A 17,629-nucleotide genomic window follows, 5' to 3' on the forward strand; every position below is an offset into this window, starting at 1 on the left:
AACAATGAACATGTTCATGTCACTAGATTATAGGCTCAGAAATTGTTGGGTCAGCCAATGAGAGGAGAGACTCTGCCCGAGCAAGCTGGGCAACAGTAACGGAGATGTAAGAAGACATAAATGCTACATCATCAACACATTTTAAGGAATGGGAAAAGAGGGGTAAGAAATAGAAGTGAGATAAGGAAAGGGGGAAAGAGGAGCAGAAAGAGAAAGGGGAGAATGGAGTGAAGGAGGAGATGGAGAAAGATGGTGGGGTAAAAGAAAAGGGGAGCTGGTTCCGGCCAGGTGGTCCACGGGTGCCTAGGGGGCTGAGAACAGCCCAATCTCCTGATCCCAAAAGCAAAAATTAAATATTAAAAAAGCAGAACATCACAAAATCAAGGCTCCAGAAGGTGTTTATCAAAGTCGTGGGGGAGGTAGTGATCTGCCCAAGGGCGCCAAATTTTGAGGTGTTGGGGAATTTTGTCCAGAATTGTAGCTTCAATTTTACTATGGATCATGGCTTGGGTTATCCTACATTTGACTTCCGCAATATGCAACAGTGGTGTCCTCCAAGCCTTCGCTATGGTCTGCTTGGCGGCCGTGGTAAGTTGAGTAAGGAGACGCAATTGCGCCCTAGACAAAGTGGGAGGAGGGAGATTAAGCAGGGCAATGGCCAGGTCAGGAATGAGGGTAGTATTGAACAGGAGAGAGGCCATTTGAAATATGAGTCCCCAAAAGTGTGCTACTACCGGGCATGTCCACCATGTGTGGAGGTGTGTACCCCTGGAATCACAACCGCGAAAGCAGTTCGGGGAGTGGGCTGGGGTGTATCTAGCGATCCTGGTCGGGACGAGGTACCATCTCATGAGAACCTTATAGCTAGCCTCCAGCGCGATCACATTCTGTGATGTTATTTTAGTGGTTGCCCATATCTCCGCCCAATCGCCTGCATCCAGATTGAGGGACAGGTCTGTAGACCAGGCCGAAGCGTACGATGGAAGGGAGGACGGAAGGGATGTGAGATGAGCGTAAAGATTGGAGATGATACCTGGGGCATGTGGATCAGAGTCACACATGTTCTCAAACATAGATAGCTTATTCGGGACTCTGTGAGAGCCCAAGAGCGTACGAATAAAATGGGTGATTTGAATATAGTGGAAGTGTTCCCGTGGGGGGATGTTCAACTGCGACTGAAGGACTGGGAAGGGTTTGAGAGTGCCATTGGAGATGAAGTCACGAATACGTTCCAGACCAGCCCGAGACCACGTCTGGAAAGAGGAAGGCTGGACAAAGGCAGGGTAAAAGAGTGGTTGGCCAAATAAGGAAAGTAAAGGTGAGTGTGGGGAGAGTAATTGAAACGGTTTATTCAGTTTGTCCCAGATTTTGAGGGAGTGTTGGGTCAAAGGGTTAGATAGGGGACCTCGAGCATGAGCAGGGAGCCACAGGAGATTAGAGATAGAGACTGGATGGGCATCTATTGCCTCAAGGACGACCCATAGGGGAATCTCAGTCCTTGCGTGATAGAGAGTGAGTTGTGCAAGTTGAGCAGCATGGTAATACTGTTGAAAATTAGGGACACCCAGGCCCCCATTGAGTTTACTACGGAGCAGAGTTGATCTGGAGATGTGTGGGATCTTAGAACCCCAAATATATTTATAAACCCTGCTCTGAATCACTCTATGGAAGTAGGGCGGGACGGTGATCGGGAGGACCCTGTATAAGTAAAGCAGTTTAGGTAATAGGGACATTTTTACAGCTGCTATGCGACCAAGCCAGGACACCTGGAGGGGCAGCCAAGTAGTAAGTAGGGAGGACAGGTATTTCAGCATTGGGGTATAGTTAGAATGGAACAATTGGATGGGGTCACTGGGTAATTTAATTCCTAAGTAAGGGATTGAGGCGGTGGACCATTGGAAAGGGAAGTTCGCTTGTATGAGTTGAAGGTCGGTCATGGGAAGGGATACATTAAGGGCTTTGGATTTCGCTTGATTAACTTCCAAACCTGATATCTTAGCAAACTGGGAAAGGAGTTGTAGTAGATTGGGCAGGGAAATGTGTGGGGAAGTGACGAATAATAAGGCATCGTTGGCAAAGAGACACAGTTTGTGGGACGTGGAGGCTATGTCTAGACCATGGATGTTGGGGTTCGATCTAATGAGGGCGGCAAGGGGTTCGATTACTAGGGCAAATAATAGAGGGGATAAGGGACAACCCTGCCTCGTTCCCCTACGGATGGGGAAGTATTCGGAACTAAAACCGGAGTATTTTATAAAAGCTTCTGGGTGGGTATATAATGAGTTAATCCAAAGTAGAAAATTGGGGCCAAAGCCCCAACGTCCTAAAATATAGTGAAGTCAGGGCCAGGAGACTGTGTCAAAGGCTTTCTTGATGTCGAGCGATAGGAGATGCATGGGAATTTTGCGGGTTTTGGCTATGTGCTGTAGAAGGATGATTCAGCGTATGTTATCACTGGCTTGACACCTGGGGATGAAGCCCACCTGGTCTTTGTGGATCAAGCGACCTATTATCGGGTTTAGCCGCAGAGCAAGGACTTTAGCTAGGATTTTCACATCCACATTTAAAAGGGAAATGGACCTATAATTGGAACACATGGTGTGATCGGTGTTGGGTTTGGGGATCATAGCAATGATGGCAGTCAAAGAGTCACGACCGAGGGATTGTTGTTTTAGTAAGGCATCAAAAGAGTTGGCAAGGAGTGGGGCCAGAGTGGTTGCGAACTTCTTATAGTATAAGCCGGGAAGGCCATCTGGACCAGGGCGCTTGTGGGGTTTGAGTGTTTTAATAGCTCCGAGCACCTCATCGACCGAAATTGGTTTGTCAATAGACTCTCGACTGGCGTCAGGCAACTTAGGTATGGGTAAATCCCGAAATAATGCTTCCGCCTCCCGGGAGGGAAAGGATCCCTGTCCTTCATATAAATCAGCTAGATGCTTACGAAATTCAGAAAGGACTTTAACAGGGTTACTGGTATGGTTACCATTAGCCAGTCGAAGCTTAACCGGAGTGTAGATATGGTCTGGTCGTCTGAGGCGGAGTGCCAAAAAAGTATCTGGTATGTTGGCCTTGGTGTATATCTTGTGGCCAGACCGGCGGATAGATTTTTCCGCAGATTCGGCCAAGAGAAGGTCAAGTTCCAGTCTGGTTTTCTCTAGTAATTGTTTATTGATGTCAGAGGGGGAAGCCTGAAATTGTAAGAACAGGTGTTGAAAATCAGACTCCAGCTGAGGGAGCCTGGCCTTCTTCTCCCGCTTAAGGTGGGTAGCAACTGAAATACAAGTACCCCTAACCACTGGCTTGTGGGCTTCCCAGAGGAGGGTCGACGAAACATCAGGTACCGAGTTATGTAAAAGATAGTCGTTGAGTGCCGATTGGATGTCTAGGCAATAGGACTGATTTGTTAGGAGGGCTTCATTCATGCACCAAGTTTTAGCGTCAGGGCGGGGTATTAGTGAAGAGAACGTGGTAATCACAGCACAGTGGTCCGACCATGTGATGGGGTGTACGATGGAATGCAACAAGAGTGGAGAGGAGGCGATTGGGACAAGGATATGGTCAATTCTGGAGAAAGAGTTGTGCGGATAGGAATAGAAGGTGTAGTTTTTCTTCAGCGGGTTACACTCCCTCCAAGTATCCAGCAAGGAGTGTTGTTGTAGGAGGCTACGTAATTGTGATGAAGGGGAGTAATGACCTGGGGAGTAGGGTGATCTGTCAAGATGTGGGTGAAGTATCAAATTAGAGTCACCGCACATAATTAGGGTACCCTTAACATGGGACTTAATCACCCTCAGAAGATGAGAGAAAAAAGGGATTGGATTAACATTAGGGGCATAGTAGGAGACGAAGGTAGTTTCCACTTCTTGTAGCAAGCCCGTTAAGATAAGATAACGACCAGCAGGGTCTTTAATTTCTGAAGTAACAGTGAAGGGTAAGGATTGGTGGAAGGCCAGTAGGACGCCCCTGTGTTTAGATTCAGCAGAAGCAGTATAAACTAAAGTGTAACGAGAACTAAAAAATTCAGGGGTGTTACGGGCAGAAAAATGGGTCTCCTGGAGGGCGACAACATCCGCCTTCAGGGAAGCAAAGGTGCGGAAGGCCTTGACCCTCTTATGCGGAGAGTTAAGTCCCTTAACATTAAGGGAGAGTATGTTCAGGGGGGCCATCGGAGGGTACCTGGGGGGTCATTAATAAGTGGATAAAAGGGCAATGGGACCACCTGACCAGAAAAGGAGAGTGGGGAGAGAGAGGGAAAGAAAAGAGAGGAAAAGAAAGTTAGATAGAGGGAAAGAGAGTATGGTGAAACAAGCGTAGGGCACCTCATTGAAGTTGAGAAATGGAATGTACGGTTGATGTTGCCCAACTAAATAGCGCACTTGCTCTGCGGCCAACCAGAAACGGCCTAAGAGAGAGAGCACCTTAAGGCGGGGGAGCAGTGACAACTTCCCGCTGCTGTAGGAGCTAACATGTGAAACATAACAGTAATCCTGAAAACACCAGGCTAAGTAAGCTTAGTATGTAAGCATAAACAGTACCGAGTCGGTATAGAGCCCCGTTGAATGGGCTTAACATAATTAACCCCTGGGCTGAAGCAAGGGTAGTAGGAAAGGTGGGAGGGGAAGGAGGAGGGGAGAAGGGTAGGAAGGAGGGGGAGCTGAAGCAAAGATAGAAATGATAGAAGGTGAGAAAAAAGAAAAGGGAAAAGGCAAACAAGAACGGGGAAGAAGAGAAAATTGGCTAGGGGGAAGGGCGAAGAGGGAGGGGATAGGGGGAAGGGAAAAAGAGGGGAGAGGGGAGTACAGCAGCCCAGAAAACCCACATGAAGGGGTTGACAGCATAGGACAGAAAGGACTGAACTGGCATTTAGGCAATAAAGGGAGATGTAAAGCGAACATAATAAAAAGAATAAGAACTATTGAGGAGGAAGGGCGGACCGAAGCAAAGAGAGGGGGGGGGGACGGAGGCAAACCCCCCCCCCCCAACGCACACATCCTATAAAGAGACAAAACCAATAGAAGAATACGTTTACAAAACTGGCCCCTATCAGCAGTTCCGTGTGGAGCACGTGTAATTCAGGAGATAACTGAATATGGTCCGGCTGCTTACAGTATAACAGGGATCACTGGGATCCAACAGGGCATTACCAAAGCAGTGAGAAGATAATAAAAAGTAAAAGATAAAAGATGTAAATCAGAAATTTAAACATAAAAAATAGCGGTTCAAAAATGAAAAAATGAAAAAAGAAATCAAAAATGGGAGAACGAGAGGGAAACAAAAAGCAAAAACAAAAATGTAAGGGCATGTGGAATAACAAAAAGCTTGAGGAAGTCGGAGGGAAGAAACCTTCGTTGCAAGGCAACTGCAAAGTCCCGTAACACAGGGACACGGTGGGGGCACTCTGAGAGAACCTTGAGGATGAAAAAGAAGACATCTGCAGTCAAATCAGCGTGGAGTGCGGACCTTCGGACTGAGGACGGTGTCTTCGTATCGTCGTTGCGGAGTCCCCTTACGAACGGAGGCTGGATTGGAGACGTTGCGTTTAGGCATAGCCGAGTACGGGTGGGCAGCCGTTCGGGCTGGCGTGCAGGGCAGCGCGGTCTCCTGGAGTTGGGCCGACTGGGTCAGGTGAAGTGCTTCCAGGAGCCGTTGTAAGGATTCTGGAGATGAGCATGAGTGTTGCTGACCCAGGTGGGTAAATTGCAGGGCAAAGGGGATCTCCAAGTGTACTTAAGTTGATGTTGCATCAGGATCTGGAGCTGGGGTTTCATGGCGCGCCGCTTAGCGATGGTCAGGGGAGCCAAATCAGAGAAGAGTTGGTATTTGTGGGTTTGGAAGATAAGTTCCTCCTTCTTGCGGGCCGCGTTGATCAATTCTTCCTTCGTGCGGAAAAAGTGTAGCTTTATGATGATGTCCCTGGGGGGACCGTCTGGTTGGCGGCGTGTGAGGGCTCGGTGGATCCTGTCGAACTCTAGACGTTCTATAGAGAGAGAGGGCGACAGCTCCTGGAACAGAGCAGTGGTGAACGACTGAATGTCCTCAATAGATTCGGGGATGCCACGTAGGCGTAAATTGGATCTACGAGATCTGTTTTCAGCAGGGTGACATTCTCCTCCCTGAGCATGGAGAGATCCTGCGAGTGCTCTCGGAGGGTGAGTTCCACATCATCCACCCTTGTTTCCAGGTCAGCAGTACGCTGACCTATTTCACGAATTTCCTGTGAAAGCCTGTCAGTGATCTGTTCAGAGGTAGTCTTAAGGGCTTTCTGGAGCATAGACTCCATGTGACTTAGGAAGGCAGTTTGCGACATACCTGTGGAGGGTAGAGGTGGGGAGCCGCTAATATTAGTATCCGTGTCCTCCTCATCGCCGCTGTCCGAGGCTGGAGATGCAACGTGGTGTTTCGCCAGGGCCTTCGCCGCCATTTTGGAGGAGGCCCGGGCCAGAGCTTCTTTGATGGGTTTCGGCTTGTTCTTGCCCTTGGGACCCGTGAGTACCATACCGCGAGGTACAGCGGAGCTTTATTAGGCGATCCCGTGGATAGCAGAGCAAAACAGCGATTCAGGATGGTATAAATGATCCGTTAAAGCAGCGGGGAGTGCGGAGCTCTATGGAAGAACGTCTGCCATGTCGAGCCTCGCGCATGCGCCCCCCTGTGGCTGGACATTTTATGGTTACACAACCTATCACATTGCTATAATCTTTTTATATGGACTATAAACGGAAGAATGAATAAATGGTTGTGGAACAAATCATTTGAGTTTCCATGATTTCTTATGGGGAAATTCGTTTTGATATACAGTATGAGTGCTTTGGATTACAAGCATGTTTCTGGAACGAATTATGCTCACAATACAAGGTTTTACTCTACTGTATAGTAAGCTACAGCAAACACTTAAAATATCAACATAAGAGCATTTCAGTGGTGAGGGGATTGGAACCTTGTGGGAAGGTGCACTGCAAAGCACTCAGCAGAGATACAGAGATGAGGGAGTCTCAATGTTGCATAGTGAGACATACAAACTGCATTGAGTGAACATAGCAAGGAAACCCCTTCCGCTCATCACTTGAAAAGTAGTCATTGGTCCGAAGAGTACGAGTATGCTAGGACATTCCAACAACAAAATCCTGGATTTTTTTTCCAATAGATGTTGGCTCAAACTTGTTTTGCATACACACGGTCGCATAAATGTCAGAAATTCCAAACCTCGCGAACATGGTGACTTACAAGATGTTTGACGAGCCGAGAAAAATGAAGTTCCATAGCCAGTGCGGCTCTTCTGCTTGATTCCGAACATGTTTGAAATTTTGTGTGTTGGAATTGTGTACTGCAATCGGAATTTCCGAGAACAAGTTTTGTTGTCGGAAAATTTGAGAACCAGCTCTCAAATTTTTGTTGTTGGGAATTCCGACAGTAAATGTTCATTGGAGCCTACACACGGTCGGAATTACTGACAACAAGCTCCCATCGAACATTTGTTGTCGGAAATTTCCGACCTTGTGTAAGTGGCATTAAACTTAGCACATCCTTATTGAATTTAGCTATATAAAATTATAAAATGTGTTAACTGAGAATTTCAGATGTTTTACTATAAATTCCATGATGGCCGATGAGCCTGAAGAGAGACTCTTAGCACATTTACCTATTTCTCCCCATAATATTTTACCCACAACTTTGGGTTTTAGTTTCCAGGAGAAGGTTTCACTCTCATTTGGTCCTATACAGCTGCTGTGGTGACATTCTTCACATGACATTTCCTCTAAGTCACTGCTGATGCTCAGTGTGCTCTGAATCTGGAAAACAAATAAGACTTTTTTTATAGCAGGCTTGGCATTTGTTCTCAATGAACCACTACTTCACTACACCAAAATCCCCAGGACACGCTACTTTAAATCCCTCAATATGATCATGATTAACACAGCTCAACAATGCATCCCTTGTCATTGGCGATCCTCTTCAGTACCAACCATAGCGGAATGGTTCCGTAGATTAAACAATACCGAAACCATTGAAGAACTAATTAGCATATCCAATGACACAGTCACAAAATTTTCAGCAACATGGCAGGACTGGCGTCGTTTCAAACTTACTGACGCATACTCCTCACAATCTGGCTAAATGCTTCTCATACACTAGATTATACCCTTCTCATTGTCATTCCTTTCCCCTAACTTTACCTCTACCCTCCCTCCTTTTCCCCATAATATATATTAAAGCTTGATTTACTTTCCCATTAGATGGCTCAGAATGCTTTAGTTTTCCCTCCTTTCTAGTTAAGGCACCCTTCAGGTTGTTTCTAGACTCAACTGTACCAGTAAATAAGAACTTTGATGTGACTCTTTCCACGTTTGGGAATTGGTTAAGCTCTGGAGTCAGCTGTTGAACTATTATTTGTTTATTTACGCTTTGATGACTTATTGTGTCATGTATATTCTGATGCGATATCTACTCCATTGCCTGTATTTTTATGTATGATTACTTTATCTTAATAAAAATTTTGTGGAAAAAAAAAAAAGAAAAAAAGCAGAGCATGTCAAAAACTTATGTTAGAATGGTTCACTAGTTCTTCTGTTTGCACCACACCTAAAACAAACAGTTTTAGTAACTAAATAATTATATATTTTTTGGAGGGCGTTCCTTACAAAACTGAGCTGATACCTGATATGGCACAACACTGGTTCTGTCTGGGCAAAGGACAGCCAATCTGTGCCTCTGAATAACACAAAAAACTTCCTTGGCTGTGGAAAGCATGGGAAAATAATTGTGTAGCATCTTCAGGTCAGATCCAAATGGAGCTTGCTCCAGGAGACCAGATACAACTGTAGGATTTTGGGAAGCTGGGTAAAGGGGTTCCATTAAGCCTAAAGTAACTTTTTGACTTTATAACCTTATGCATTAAGCATACATTTGATTCCTTGTGTAGTACCTCCCTAGCATAGGATGCTAGCCTTGTTATAGTTTTAGGCTCATTTGCAGACAAGGGAGCAGTGATCGTTTGTTCTGGTCTGTTCAGAGTTTCACAGGCTGGGAGTTTTATTGCTTCCTCCTGCTTCTGGAACAAGCTTCTGGAATGTGAGGCAGGGAGATTCAAATAACCAGCCTGAATATTTATCATGCCCTAGCCAAACCCTGGAAGGCTGAATCAAAAGGGTGGCTGGGGAGGTGATAAACAATTTGGAGCCTTTGAGAGATTGTTCTTTCCCTTCTAGGTAGGGTTCCAAACAGTGGCAGCCTGTCCATAGGTTGCACACGGGCTCTGACAACCTCCCACCCCAAGCTATTCAGAAAAAAAAGTCACTTTAAGAATGTCCAGATGCTGGACACACAGCAGTCTATGGGAAGCTTCCCAGCCTGCAATCAGCTGATTGCAAGCTGGGAAGCTGATTTGCCCATGCTTAAGGAGTGGTCGGGGAGGAAGCAATGCATCCACAAACATCCCCCTCTACACTTATTTGTCTATGGCCTCCTTTCCTATGTTTTAATTGGCGGGGACCAGACAGTGGGCGGTGCTTTTTGCAGCACCACTTCCGGTTTCCCGACTCACTGTGCTGTGTACTGTCTGACTGACTGTGAGTTTCCAATAAGGGGTTTATTAGTAAGACCTGAGCTCATTGAGCAACATAATTCCAGGCTAGGTAAGGCTGATTTAAGTGGGCCGGGACTCAGTCTCTCTCTCCTGACTGACACTGCCTGTCTATGGCACCCGCAATCTGCCCCTCCACTCTGCACACACTTCCCTGCTCTCTCAGTCATTCTTCAGTCTCCACTCAGACAGTGCACAGCAGAGATGGATGTCCCTGTCCCAATCACAAAGTGAGTGTGTGTGTGTGTGTGTGTGTGTGTGTGTGTGGAAGGGGGTAACAGCCAGCCTCTGCCCTCTCCATAGAGGATAGATACGATTGTCAGAGTTAGGGATTGGGAAACAAGTGCACTGTGTCTATAGGGATGTGTGATGGATAGATGAGCCTGTGAAGCCAGAAATGTGTGTGCAGTGTGTGTGCAGTATGCAGCTTCCTACTTTCTCCACTTCCCCCCTCTCCCTAACTTGCCTACTTGGAATGCATGGCTGCATACTGGAAGAATCATACCTGGCTGTGAGGGGAGGTGAGGCGACATTAACAAGTCTTTAGGAGGTGGGGAGGGGGTTGTTCACCTGGCAATGTGGGTTTGTACATGTCTACTGCCTGTGTGTGTGTCTGACACATGGGAGAACACTGGCTGCATGCTGAGAGATCCCTCACCCACTCTATACACAGCATGTCACAGTACACAGGGGCCCTGATGGATAGAGTGACAGTCCTGGACACCAGTCCCTCTCCTTCACTCACTACTGTGTAGTGCATTGTCCAGGTCCCTGTTTACTATTTCAGGTTTGGAAGATTTACCCCCTTAATAACCAGGCAATTTTTTGCGATACGTCACTGTGTCGCTTTAAATGACAATTGCACGTTCGTGCAATGCTATTACCAGTAGCTCCTACAGGGGGAAGCTCTAGACTCAGATTTCCAAAGTATGGATTATCAGCCTTTCATCAAAAATTTGACAGCATTATAACAACTATTAGACCTCAGATGAACTGTAATCCTTGTCTCTCAGTCTCTCAGTCTCATCATACTGCACTGTGATGGCTATCTGCACAATACAAAAAAATATTTCTCTGTTGGGTTTCATCAAGTCTTGCTCATCCTCTCATAAATCATAGCTTTTGAAGCCAAAAAATAATTTTCTTCTCTTTAGACGTAAGAGAATTGCTCAGAATTTGCTCCACTGGGGATACAATCAATCTGCTGGTACTGAAACAGGCCAAACCCCAGGTCATACCCTGGTCAGTGCTGCTTTCATGCTACACAGATTAGCCTTTAGCATTAGCTTTTCTATAGCTATAAATACCTCACCAGCACAGCATTATTGATACAGTGCTTATTTGTAAGGAAAAAAAACATGATCAGCTGGTTATTTTTCCTGCAAAACTCTTGGAATAATTTTGCCACTTTACAAGACTCTGCTCTGGCCGAACCTAGAGTATGCTGTCCAGTTCTGGGCATCAGTCCTCAGGAAGGATGTACTGGAGCTGGAGAGAGTCCAGAGAAGGGCAACAAAGCCAATAAAGGGTCTGGAGGATATTAGTTATGAGGAAAGATTACGACCACTGAACTTATTCTCTCTGGAGAAAAGACGCTTGAGAGGGGATATGATTTCAATGTAAAAATACCGTACTGGTGACCCCACAATAGGGAGAAAACTTTTATGCAAAAGGGAATTTAATAAGACAAGTGGCCATTCACTAAAGTTAGAAGAGAAGCGGTTTAAACTGCGTAGAGGGTCCTCTACGGTAAGAACCTTAAGGATTAGGAATTCCCTTCCACAGACAGTGGTCTCAGCGGGGGGCATCGATAATTTAAAATAAACTATTAGATAGGCACCTGAATGACCACAACATACAGGGATATACAATGTAACACTGACATAAAAGCATACACAAAGGTTGGACTTGATGGACTTGTGTCTTTTTTCAACCTCACCTACTATGTAACTATGTAATAGAAACAAAAGAGTCACTTGGACTGTCAACCCACTTACATGCAGGAAAAATCTACAGGTTTGGTTATAGTGGGATCAAAGTATGAAATGTAAAATTGGGAAAAAAAAAATGTAGTCATCAAGAGTTAAAATGGATCAGACAGTTAAATAAAAAAATAAAAAAATAAAAACCTCTTTCACCCATTATTACCGGTAGACAACAAATAAGGGGAACGTATATTTTTCACAAAGTGACATTAATTTTCTCATTTTTATTTACCTTTATAAAGTCCTGCATGAAGCTAAATATAGAAGCTTTTACGACTAATATTTCTCCCCGCACTACAGAGGATGGGAGGGTGAGATCCACAGAGAATGGTTGGAAGACTCGAAGTGAGGTAGGAGAAGACCGGCCAAATCCAGTGGGACCCAAACATATGGCTCCCCCATTCCAGTCTGTGATAGTGTCTGGAGCCTTCATATGGAGTTCAGCACTGCCACTCGTCCTAAAAAGCATAGAGATGATCATATAGAATCATATATGATCATGTGTTTGTGTTATCAGCTTGAAGTAAACAGATAAGTCAAAAATACAAACGTACATGGACTGCAAGCGAAAGGCACTCAGCCACACACAGGATGATGAGAATTTGCTCCACACATAAAAGAACCCCAAGCATTTCACCCATATGGGGCTTAAACATTGAGGCCTCTATGTATAAGCCCCACCTAAGCAAAATGCATTGGGGGGGTGTTCTGTTGGTGGAGAACCAAGCTAAAACCAATTCTCATCATCTTTTACTATTTTAGCTTTACAGTCTGCTGGGCGCCATTTTCTTGTAGTTTTAGTTGAGCCTGATGAGCCTTGCATTTCAACCAGCACCAGCATACAGTGTCACCAGCTACTAGATTTACTTTCTTGAGCATGAGAGCATTATTGTTTTTTAGTTAAGCCTACAAACTTACATGGACTATTTGAAATCTAACAAGATAGAATTCCCTTAGACTTTTTATAAGTGCTTGGTATGAGGATGTCTTCAATGGAAATCCAAGCCCTAACCATTCTATCGCCCATTATGTTTTATTGTGAAATCCTCTTCAGAAATATTCACTCATAGTTCATACTCATGTTTCATCCTACACAGTTGTGTTCTAGTCCATAGTGGCCAGTCATGAATTAAACTTCATTAGCCTGACCACAATTATCTGATAAAATTTACATTTTGATTGCTGGTCATGAGTTATTGCAAACATCTGAATCTTCTCCTGTGATATAAAGTCTTGTTGTTGTATTGCTTGGGTAGGGGATTGCATCAAAATAGCCCTTATTTATGAAAGCATATGAAAAAAAAAACTATTTGTGTAGCCAGATTCTTCCTTTTATTTTTCTACTGTAATTTTTGTTCATTTGGTTTGAATCTATTTGGCGGTTGTTGAGGTACAAGGGGTTCCACGTGTAAGCAGGTGTAGTTTATTTTCTCCACTGCAGGTGGCGCTCAACCATAGTGGCTCTGCAGCTGGAGAGGAAGTCAGGAGGAATCTGGTTCCTCCATGGTTTCCTGGGTCAGTGGTTCTCAACCTCTGTCCTCAAGTACCCTCAACGGGCCATGTTTTGGGAACTTCCCTTAGATAAAATAGCTCTTATCAATACCCTGTCACTAATATTGATTTAAAGCAGCTGCACAAAGTAAAAGAAAACCTGAAAAACCTGAGGTTGAGAACCACTGTCCTGGGTTACTGGGGGATGCTGTTGCCCCATGTGACTTTGGCAGCCATCTTGGGTCAGGTAGAGCCTATTTAAGGCCTTGGGGTTTGGTGTCCTTTATAGGGGTGGGTAATGCAGGGAAAGGCACCCTGTCTTTTAGGGACAGTACTAGCAGTAGGGAAAGGTTCCTGACAAGAAGGATAAGTGTGGGATTGCATTTCTTCTGAACATCTTCCCAATTTGGCACAAAATGGCTAGGCTGCATTCTTCCTCTCTCTACTGTAATTCTGCCTGGAACTCACGCTCTCCATGTTGATGTAACTGTGAGTGCACCTGATTGGGCAGTTTTATTACTGGGATTGTTGGGAACTGTTGCTGTATTGCATCAGTGTAAGTTTATTATTGCACCTGTGTGAATTATTGCCACAACACCATGCTGCACCCCACCTACATACCTGCATGTAAATTTACACCAGGCAGTGTGTTTATTGTAAATGGATTACTTCTTGTTTGGAGTATGAATACCTGATCAAAGGAAGGAAATGAGGCACATAACAGGGCATAAAAGCCAGATGTGTTTTAAACATAGGTAGAAAATAACTAGACACCAGTGAGCTCTCTAGTAGACATGTGCACTGTCAAAAAATGTGTTAGTTTTCTTGTCATTGTTTTCATTTTTTGGGTCCTTCATTATGATTGCAATTCGTAAATTTGAAACTGTGTAAATTTGAAAATTTGAAAATCCGAAAATAAGAAAGAAAATCCGAATATACCAAAGAGCAAAAATCCAAAAATTCTAAATAATAACTAATAATAACTAACTATTAAATTATTGGTATTGGAATTTCCTTTCAAATTTGGCTGTTAGTGAACGTAACGAATACAAATTTATCTGAAATAACGAATGCCGAATCTAAACAAATAGAACAGAACAAATTAATAATAAATCATAATAATAAAATGTTTTTTTCTTTGTTACATTCCATTTGTTTAGATACAGAATTCGTTATTTCAGATAATTCATAACTTTGGATAAATTTGTATTCATTACGTTCACTAACAGCCAAATTTGAAAGGAAATTCCAATACCTTTAGAGCATTTGTACTCATAATTGTTAGTTATTATTTCCGATTTTCGAATTTTCTAATTTTACGAATCTTATACATTTTAGAAATTTTAGGAATTTTCAAATTTTACGAATATTCGGAAAAAAAAAACGTTAAATGGGTTTTTATTCCTTCGGACGTTTGCAAATTTTTGAATATTTGATAAAAAACGAATTGCACATTTCTACTCTCGAGAGTAGCCTAGTGGATAGAAAAAATGCAACAAAATAAAACCAGTTATATATGGAATTGTTCTCATCTCTAATGTGCATTTTTTGTTAATAAATGGATGAAAATGAGTCAGTCTGGAAGTTGTGTGTTGGTGTCTTTACTTGTAGATGTTCCTTTGCTGATACAGCCTTGTGCTGTTTTTTTATTTCATTGCCTTTTTGCTGGGTACTACACCTCTTGAGTGTTATTTATACTAAAATTCTGAGTTTTACTTACCCTACTGCTAGAACTCCAAAAAGGAAGGTTTCAGGAAAATAACTTTGTACTCTTTCCTCCTCTTCTTTTTTTGCTCCTCTACCTTCCGTCAAGGTGGTTGTTGGTTCATCTACCGAACTACTAGCTAAAAAGGAAATACACACATGCTTACACAACCAAACACATAGCTCTCAACTGCCCAGCATTTGGAAAGAAAGTCTCTCTTTTAGTAAACATAATCCCTTTGTCTTTTCCTTCCCAGTTGTCCCTTTTTCTGGTCTTATCTACACCGATCAGATTACGATCACTCCCCTAATATTGAGTAGGTCCCCCTTTTGTCACCAGAACAGACCTGTGCCATCAAGGCATCAACACCGTCCAAAGAAAAGGTAATGCCGCTCCAGTTGGGACCGCAATCCTTATACTGAGATCTCCGTACTTGGTAGACATGTGCACTGCTGAAAAATATGTTCATTTTCGTTGATTCATTTTTTTTTTCTTTTGCTTTTCAGTTCATTCGTTATGTTCGCAATTTGTAAATTTGTAAGTTCGAAAATTAAAAAATCCGTAAAATCGTAAATTTGAAAATTCGTGAATTCAAGAATAAGAAAATGCTAAATAGTAACTAACTAATAATAACTAAATATTAAATTATAGGTGTTGGAATTTCCTTTCAAATTTGGCTGTTAGTGAACGTGATAAATACAATTTATCCAAAGTTACGAATTATCTGAAATAATGAACGAATTGATAATAAATAATAATAATTAAAAGCTTTTATTATTATTATTTACTATTATTAATACATTACGTTCCATTCGTTTAGATGCAGCATTCGTTATTTCGGATATTTCATAAACTTATAAATTCGTATTCCTTACGTTCACTAACAGCCAAATTTAAAAGGAAATCCCAAAACCTATAATTTATTAGTTAGTTATTATTTCAGATTTTCAAATTTTTGGGTTTTCAAATTTTCGAATTTCTGAATTTACAAAATTAGAAATTTACGAATTTATGAATTTTCTAATTTATGAATTTACAAATTTTTGAATTTATGAATATTTGGAAAATTTGTGAAACTTTTTTTTGTTAATTTGGATTTTTCCGAATTAACAAATTTGTCGAAATGTGTTAAAAAACTAATTTGGAACAAAACTAATTTCACATGTCTAGTAAAATAGAAAGAGTTGGCCGCACACCACTTAAATTGTTTGTTAACCCCCCAAAAAAAATAGATATTCTGGTCCCTTAACCACTTGACCACTGGGCACTTAAACCCCCTTAATAACCAGACCAATTTTCAGCTTTCAGTGCTCTCACATTTTGAATGACAATTACTCAGTCATGCAACACTGTACCTATATGACATTTTTTTTCTTTTTTTCACACAAATAGAGCTTTCTTTTGGTGGTATTTAATCACTGCTGGGTTTTTTATTTTTTGTGCTATAAATGAAAAAAAGACAGTAAATTCTGTAAAAAAAATAATTTTTCTTCGTTTCTGTTATAAAATTTAGCAGATTAGTAATTTTCTTCATAAATTTTGGCCAAAATTTCTACTACTACATGTCTTTGGTAAAAATAAGTACAAATTGGTGGATATTATTTGGTCTGTGTAAAAGTTATAGCGTCCACAAGCTATGGGGCCAATATTTGAAAATTGATCAGGCCTGAAGTACTGACGGCCTATCTCATTTCTTGAGACCCTAACATGCCAGAAAATTACAAATACCCCCCAAATGACCCCTTTTTGGAAAGAGGACATTCCAAGGTATTTAGTAAGAGGCATGATGAGTTTTTTGAAATTGTCATTTTTTCCCACAATTCTTTGCAATATCAAGATTTTTTTTTTCCTTTTTCACAATTTTTTTCATATTATCAGGTTATTTCTCACACACGGCATATGCATACCACAAAGTACACCCCAAAACACATTCTTCTATTGCTCCCGAGTATGACGATACCACATGTGTGAGACTTTTACACAGCGTGGCCACATACAGAGGCCCAACATGCAGGGAGCGCCATCAGGCCAATTCTGACATTTCTCTCCTACATGTAAAAATCATCATTTATTTGCTAGAAAATTAAATAAAACCCCAAAACATTATATATATTTTTTTAACAAAGACCCTAGAGAATACAATGGTGGTTGCTGCAACCTTTTATCTTGCACAGTATTTGCGTAGCAATTTTTCAAACGCTTTTTTGGGGAAAAATAACTGTTTTGTGCTTAAAAAAAACAAAACAGTAAAGTTAGCCCAATGTTTTTGCATAATGTGAAAGATGAAGTTACACAGAGTAAATAGATATCCAACATGTCACCCTTCAAAATTGTACATGCTCGTGGAATGGCGCCAAACATCGCTACTTAAAAATCCCCATAGGCAACACTTTTAAACAATTTTACTAGTAAAATGTTTTAAGTTATAGAGGAGGTCTAGGGACAAAATTATTGCTCTCACTCTAACGTTCGCAGCGATACCTCACATGTGTGGTTTGAACACCGTTTTCATATGTGGGCTGGACTTAGGTATAAGCATGCGAGCACATGGGGACAGAGTCGCTTTAATTTTTTTTTTTTTATTGTTCATTTTAATTTATTTATTTTAGTTTGACACTTTTTTCCCCAAAAATAATTTTTAGATCACTTTTATTCCTAATACAAGGAATGTAAACATCTCTTGTAATAGGAATATGGCATGACAGGTCCTCTTTACAGTGAGATATAAAGTCAATAAGACCCCACATCTCACCTCTAGACTGGGAAGCCTGAAATAAAAAAAACAAAAAAAAAGATTCTGACTTTGATTGTATTGGCGAGTCGGTAGAAGCACCGGAGGGCGGCGGGAGGGGGGGCGTTCAAGCAGTG

General features: G+C 42.2%; 1 protein-coding gene across 1 annotated transcript in view; it reads right to left on the reverse strand.

Moving 5' to 3' along the window:
• LOC143929828 (alpha-2-macroglobulin-like) overlaps positions 1–17,629 on the reverse strand; it is a 217,504-nt gene that overhangs the window by 46,163 nt on the left and 153,712 nt on the right. Inside the window, exons 22-24 of the mRNA XM_077453804.1 lie at positions 14,777–14,900; positions 11,798–12,023; positions 7,664–7,790 (exon numbers count right to left, since the gene is read on the reverse strand). Of these exons, the coding sequence (XP_077309930.1) occupies positions 7,664–7,790; positions 11,798–12,023; positions 14,777–14,900 (477 nt within the window). The remainder of the gene's footprint in view (positions 1–7,663; positions 7,791–11,797; positions 12,024–14,776; positions 14,901–17,629) is intronic.

This window comes from Lithobates pipiens, unplaced genomic scaffold (assembly GCF_037356315.1).
Source record: "Lithobates pipiens isolate NorthernLeopardFrog02 unplaced genomic scaffold, aLitPip1_a1.2 Scaffold_25, whole genome shotgun sequence".
Lineage (NCBI taxonomy): Eukaryota > Metazoa > Chordata > Amphibia > Anura > Ranidae > Lithobates > Lithobates pipiens.